The 7531-nt window shown below is 32.5% G+C and overlaps 1 protein-coding gene across 4 annotated transcripts in view; it reads left to right on the top strand.

Annotated features, from left to right (window-relative positions):
- The first annotated feature begins 5172 nt into the window (after positions 1-5172).
- Positions 5173-7531, top strand: part of LOC112522293 — a 5426-nt gene continuing 3067 nt past the window's right edge. For 2 of the 4 annotated variants that reach the window (XM_025131416.1, XM_025131417.1), the window contains exons 1-2: positions 5173-5442; positions 5750-5868. In XM_025131416.1, the coding sequence (XP_024987184.1) occupies positions 5282-5442; positions 5750-5868 (280 nt within the window). In that variant the 5' untranslated portion in view covers positions 5173-5281. Of the gene's footprint in view, positions 5443-5749; positions 6027-7531 lie in introns of those variants that run through there. The other 2 variants (XM_025131415.1, XM_025131418.1) reach the window with 2 other exon arrangements.

Here is a 7531-nt window from a genome sequence, read left to right as displayed (position 1 = left end):
TATATATACTTGGGATCATGTGAAACCAAAGGTTTTTCGTGAAACCGATAAGACCAATTCTTAACCCTTGAATTAGATCTACAATCTAAACATTCATAATAACAAAAAATGCCACGAGACTTCTCAATAATCACAAAATTGCCACCGTGCAACTTTATACCATTAGATAATTAGTTTATAAAGTTGATCAATGTACATAAATTGGTCTTACGGATCTCACGAAAAACCTTTGATCTCACGTGAACCCAACCCTATATATATATATATATATATATATATATATATATGTGTGTGTGACGTCTTTAATCCAATTAGTCAACATAGTCCTTGTAACGTGTTCACTCCTCATATTCGAGATAGAGTTCCTTTTCAATCTATTTAGGTTCAAATATATGCAAAAAGTCAAAAAAATCATAGTTTTAGAAGTCTATTGTTTGTGTCAAAAAATGACACCTATCGATACACTAACAAAACATTCTTCAAGCACGACTAATAACTGAGGATCATTTTTTTTTAATTTCTAAACATACTATCGATTTATCAATCATCTAAATCGATTGGATATATATGTTTTTTGTATTATAACTAAACCCGAAACCCAACCAACCCGAACCCCAAGCAATCCGAAATCCGAAAATTAGGGCTTGTTTCCCATACCCGAAATCCGATCGGGTTTTTGATTTTCCTACCCGAACCTTCCGACCCGCCCGATGCACACCCCTAATCGTATACCTTTAAAAGGAAGGCGCTTCCTACAAAAGAGGAAGCCATATCTCGTTTAAGATATGTGCAAATACCCAGAAATTTTTTTAATTGGTACTTCGAAAAATCATGAAAATTCTTTTGGTGAACCCAAAAACTTTGAAGTAATCAAACAAATACAATGATTTCATAGAAATCTCTTATCGAATTACGTCAGTGAAACCCCCTTTTCTAGTAAAGGTGTAGTCATCAATCTTAGTGAATCTGTCTTCATTTTTCTATCATTCTGTCTTATTTTGTTTTTTATTCTTTACTTCAAAGACGAGTTGAAATTCAAGTTTTCATTTGGTGCCGAGCTTATACTGTAACGTATGACAAAATTTAGCTTTAAAAGCATATATTAAAAATAAGGGGTATACTGTAAACGAGAAGATAAATACCAATAGTATATCAATATTTATATGGAAAACTTATTTTACGCTTAATAACTATCGTTTCAAATTATTGCAATGATACTGAAATATTTCCAGCATTTCCTTTTCAGGGATATTTCTTTTTCCCTTACCTTTCTTTGTGTTTTCTTTTTTCCCTCGATTTATAATTTGTCTTTACCTGTATCAGGAGATTCATCAATGATATATTTAATAGAATTTGAAGAAATAGCGATCTTGTAAGGAAATGTCGTGTTTTAGTTGTTTTTTTGTAACCGCTCAATAGCCAGAAGAATTTTTCTGAAAGCGCGTTTTAATCTCCCACGATATCTCATACGTCTTCACTCTGTTAGTTTTTCTCGTATATATAAAGTTACTCCATGATAAAGAAAAGGTTATTGTTCATCGTTTAGAAGCGTAGCCAATAACCCTCAACGTACCTTTTATCTACGCCATTGAAACCATGCTTCTTTTTTAGGGACTCTTAGGCCTTGTTTGCCTTTTCATTTCCAACTTTTAATTACCACTTATATCTGATCCGTTCAGACGTTTTAAAATTCAGACTGTTTGTTTTTCTATTATTTTCAGAGCCTCTTATCACTTGATAGAGTCTGAATAATAAGAGATAAACAAATATCTTAATTCCTCTTATTTCATCTTTTCTTTGATTCTCTTTGTCTATTGCTTCTTTCTCCACCAGGAACGCCACTGTCCTTTCATCACCCATGTGAAATGCACGTTCACACCTTCTCTCTCTCTATCTCTCTCCAAATCTCTCTCTCTCTCTCTCTCTCTATATATATATATATATAATTTCTGTACGTATAAGTTAGCTTAGAAGATTAATGTGAAACAAGATTTTACCGATTATCTATCATCTATCAAAAGTATAGATCTTTCCACAAACAAACTCAACTGCGGCATTCCCATGACAGATGGAATATTCCACCACAACCCCCCCCCCCCTGAGTCTCAACCACTATGCCATATGACCCTTGTGATTCATAAATTGTTTATTCCAAAAACATTATACGAACCAAACATCCTCAAAAAGATTTTACGAAATAATAATAAATAAATTGAGATAAGGAAACATAGACCAATAATTCTGATAGTGAAACAAAATTAATAGTACAATCGTTATCGATCCAACATCCACTTCTTGTTGGGCCTACGTTTTGCATGACATCGAGCTGAGAAGTTTGTTTAAGCAATCGACAGAGGTTTTGTCTTGTACATGAGTTATAAAATTGCAAAGAATCAAACTTTTATCGAGTAATACGAGTTTGAACTTGATTGATCAAGCTTTAACTGAATCAGAGTACGAAATGAGCTCAAACCAGATAACGAGCCAATTCAAGTTTATGAGAACTGAACTTTTTATTGAACATCTTCAAGCTATATGCCACCGTTAATCTTTTTGGTCTAAGGTGCTGTTTACCAAACGCTTACTTGGGTAAGCGCTTACCAAGTCACTTTTACTTTATCGGATGAATATGCCAATGACTAAGAATCTTACTCGGTAAGAGCGAAGTCAAGAATCTCGAGTCTTACCCAGTAAGTGAAGACGAGGACTCTTAACATAGTTAGCACTTACTAGGATAAATTGTTGCATACGATGCGTTTTAGTGAATAAAATCTTGCCCGGTAAGTATACGGTAGTGTTGAATTTTACCAGTAAGTGCTTAACAGTCCCCTTTATAGTGGAATCTTTTTACTATCTTAACTGTCCTACCACTTTATTTTGGTGTCTGCTACCAAAAGATGAAGATCTATGAAGAACAATCATAAAAATTAACTTGTTGATTATTTTTACATAACTGTATTTTGTAAATTAATCATTATGATAATTACTCTGTACCATTATCTACAATTTTCCAAGTAATTGATATGACGATGTCAATCTTTTTTAAGTCCAGTGCTTAAAAATAGCATGATAATAACTTATAAAATCTTATTTTGATCATAATAGTATCTACGATAAAGCACAAGAGTTATGCCTGATTGGTTTGAGCTTGTCTCCAAAGGTCAAAAGTATAAGGAGTTCCAAAGTTTAAATCCAAGGAGGAATAAAAATCTCCTCGTGGCCACGGAGGTTCAAATGCAGTGACTCTGGGCTATCTGTAAAACATGTAGTCGTCCTCAGATTAGTCGACTCGCATAGCGAATTGGAATTCCAGGTTAATAAAAAAAAGTATCTACAATAGATTTTTTAAAATGAAAACCCCAAATTTTAAGAATTCTTTAGAATTTAATTATAAACTAATTAACTGTAAATTACTAAAAAAAACCAGTTAAATTATAATATTATAAATTAATTAATTTTTTTGCCATCTTTGTCATATTAAATATTTTTCATCCTTTTTAATCTTTTATTAATACAATTAATGTTAGAATTGTTAAAATAAAGTAACGAGTTGTTTACCAAAATTTTTTATTAAGTCATGTATGGATAAATTTGTTTGTTTAGATAAATGGGTGGTGTTGTTTACATTTTTATCTAAACCAACAATCTGAATAACATAAATGATTTGCTCCCCAATATTAATTATTTGAACATCAAAACAAAAAATCATAAAGAGGTTGACGATGAGATGTCTCATTTAGAAAGGAGATGATACTTTAAATAAGGGGTAGGGGTGTCATTTTTGTGTCTGAATGAGGACAACACACTATTTCGATCTGTGCTATTAAGTCATATTCTGTGCGAATAAGCCGTAGATAAACAACCCAGATGAGCTGCGCGAATAAGCCAGATAGACTAATAAGCCTAATTAAGCTACAAGTAAACAGCCCCTAACTCTTTAAGTTGGATGTAATTTTTTTTAGAAATTTAACTTATGATACTCTATTTCTGGAAAAGTTATGGCATAGTTGTTGAAAATGTTCTCTGATAGTTTATTGCATTTCTAATTCTATGTTCTATCAAGTGGCGTTAGTTTTTTGAAAAATGCTGAAATCTGAAGTCTTATTTCACTTATGATTGATAAGAGTGATGCTGAAGTTTGAAATTTGAATCAATAAGACTGTTTGTTTTTCTAAATGATAAATGTTTGAATTTGTTTAAATTGTCTATTTTACCAATTAGAAAACTATAGTGTTGAATTTACAGATAAAAAATTATACAATTTCACATATTTATTAATTATCATTACGGAATTTACTTTTAGATTATATAATTAACATTTATTTAAACAAAAAATATACCACGGTATTTAGCACATTTAAATTCTATTAAAACGCATCAATTGAGAGAAATGATCGATTAAGTTTAATCAATTGAGAAATATTGTTGTTGAGGATCTGGAGAACAATAAGAAGTAAATAAGAGGTTAGTTTACTACCTCTTAACATACAAGAGAAATGCTTCTTAAAAATTAAAAAAATATATAGTTTGAATAACCTTAACGGGTTGTTTGTTTACCTCTTAATAGTTTCATTAAGAGACATCATCTGAATCGTTAAGAGGTAAATATTGTTTGACAAAAAAAATCTGTCTCTTAATAGTTCTAAGACCATCTGAATGATACTGTATCATGGGTCTTCCTTAACCATTTAGCGCCCTAATTTCATTGTAAACAATTATCAAACAATTATATTTCATTTTACACTATATCATGAGAGCTAATTAATCATTCTGCATTAATCATCAAGCAACTGCCAAACAGCCCCCGCCTTTTAATAAATCAGACATAAAAGATTATAAAAGTTCTTATTTAAAATCATTGGTTTTCCCTGACTTTGTTCGTGTCAACAAATATCTAAGGGGTTGTTTGACAGTTGCTGAATGGTTTGGTGCAAAATGATTAAGTGGTCAGAATGATTAATAAACTCTTATAATATAATGTAAAATAAAATATAATTATTTGATAATTATTTTAAAATAAAATTAAAATGCTGAATGGTTACAGATACAAAACCATTTAGAAGATTTTAGAATCATTAACTCCTAAAAATTACTAAATAAATTAGAGAAAATATGTTGTAAACCCTCCTCGATCAGAGGGGTGGATTGGCCGTGAATGTGATTGCAAAGGGACAAAGACAATCATGGTCCCCTCGTACTAAAAACCAAAAACCCTAGAAACATATTTCTTTGGACTACATTTTTGTTCTTTTTTCTCAGATCATCCATCGTGATATTGGCCATGGCTTCAAGATGCAACAGATTCATGAACAAAGCTTCAATTTCTTCTCTTAAATCCGCTTTTAAATCAACTTATATTCCCAAATCTGCGCCTTCGTCTCCAAAATCCCCTCTTCCAACCAGGTCCACCGCCTCGCCACTTTCCCGCTTCTTTATGTCAAGGTATCTCGATATGCATTTGTGTGTTCTTGTCTTTCTTGACATTATCTTTAGTAGTATTTGTTCAATCTATTTTTTTTATGAAAACTGCCAATGGATGTAGTTAAGATTCTATAGGTTCGTTGAAGGTTTTAAGCAGCTGATTCTTGTATGTTCTGTATACTTAGTCTCACAGGATTTATGGGAATTTGCATAAGCTATTCCTATTAACATGTTATGGAATAATATACTGTTCAGTGTAAGAGACACCTTGATTGAGTTCTGTGGAATAAAACATATGTATCATGCTAAAGGGGTGTGTCTTTAATAGGTCTCCATCGGAGCTAGGATGTGTACATTCCCTATTACCCCTACATAATGCAGTAGCTGCAGCAAGAATGACATCCTGCCTGAGCACCAGTTCAAGGAGTTGTAGATCTCTTTCACAGGGTACACTCTGCTGTACCTCTCCCAGCCTCTAAAATGTTATTTGTTATTTGACTGAGTCATTGTTTCTCCGATGAACAAAAAGTTTTGCATGTTCATTGTATGTGTTTGATTGTTGTACCGTTTATTGAAAGGGAAGGCCTTCATGTTGGATGTTTGCTTTAATGATTTGTTGGACCAAACTTGAAATAAATTATAATTATGTGGCTCATTGTCTGTGAAGGCTTGTTAGAGTGCGTGCCTGCTAATTATCAACTTAATCAATTCATTTTTGTTAACGGAAGAAGATATTTTATTTGTCAAGTTGTAGGTGATCTTTGAGAAAAAGGAGACATCATTTCACTTTCAATTGAATGTGCATTCTGAGACCTGACTGTTTCTGTTTGGATTTTGAGGTAGAAGATGTGAGTTGTTCATATGTGTGGTTTCAAATTGCATAATTTGTGATTTGGGTCTTATGTTTTGATTCTATTTATGACACACACAATGCAACACTCATTAGCAAATGAGAATCCTGTGTCATCCTAATCTACTGGCAAACACACTTCTATTGGAGAATCAAATTCTATTATATAAGGTTCACTGTAGATTAATATCCTATTTGTGTTGTTTCTCATGTGTGTAGAGTTTATTGGTCCAAACCTTACTAGTATTAACATGAATAGGAACCAGTTTTGTCAATATGTGGTAAAGTCATCACAAATGACAATAGCATCCTTGAGATTGATTTACATAATTATATTTTTTTGTATTTTTCATCACCTTCAGAGAATTTTTTATAACAACTATATGTCATGTGAGTATTTAAAGCATGAGATCCTACTTCCAAAACTAGCTTTCGGTTATCTTCGGAAAAGGAAAAAGTGCCCAGCGAACTCTTATGAGATGCATGTAACTTGATTACTTTATCTAATAACAATTCAAACAATGTTTTATTATCCTGGAAGTTACCTGATGAAGGTCACTCTTGCCTTTCTTTCTTCCCCAATGTGATTGATGCACATGGGAATGAACTAAATTGAGAGCCTAATCGAAATGGGAGTTGATGTTTCATCTCTTCATAATCAAATTTTGGTTATACTTCTAGGGTGAAGAGACATGTATACCGAGTAGACAAATTTAGATGCAAGTATTACAGAACTCACATAGGGTTCAGGTCTTCAGTTACTGCTAGAGTACAAACTGTTGTACACTTAAACCCCTCCTCCCAAAATATATGTTACATACTCCGTTTTAGGATTTCTTGAATTAGAATCATTTCTTAGAAGCAATCGACTAATTTATTCTTTGAAATGTCAACCCCACGCTGTCACCTTATATTTTTTTCAGTCTGTTTCTGGTGGTTGTCATCCACTTAAATGGTGAAAAATTAGTTATTCCCAAGTCCCAAGGACCATAACTAGAGTACAATTATATCCAAAAGATAGCTCACAGTCAACTTAGTTCTTGACCCCTATGAGAAACTCTGTGCATTTTATCTTGGAAAATGTTTCACATGAGCTAGAGATCGTTGAATGTACACCCATACAATTAGGGGGTGTTTGTTTAGAGGTATTAAACAATAATTAATGGCATTGAATACAAAAGAAACTGTTGGGTTTTATATAATACAATGGGTTCATTCCCCTACAAGCCCAAATTTTCATTCCAGGTTAAACTGGGGGGG

Source organism: Cynara cardunculus (genome assembly GCF_001531365.2).
Source record: "Cynara cardunculus var. scolymus isolate 2C chromosome LG 11, CcrdV1, whole genome shotgun sequence".
Lineage (NCBI taxonomy): Eukaryota > Viridiplantae > Streptophyta > Magnoliopsida > Asterales > Asteraceae > Cynara > Cynara cardunculus.
Note: the sequence above shows the minus strand (reverse complement) of the source record. Positions and strands in the feature narration are given on the sequence as shown.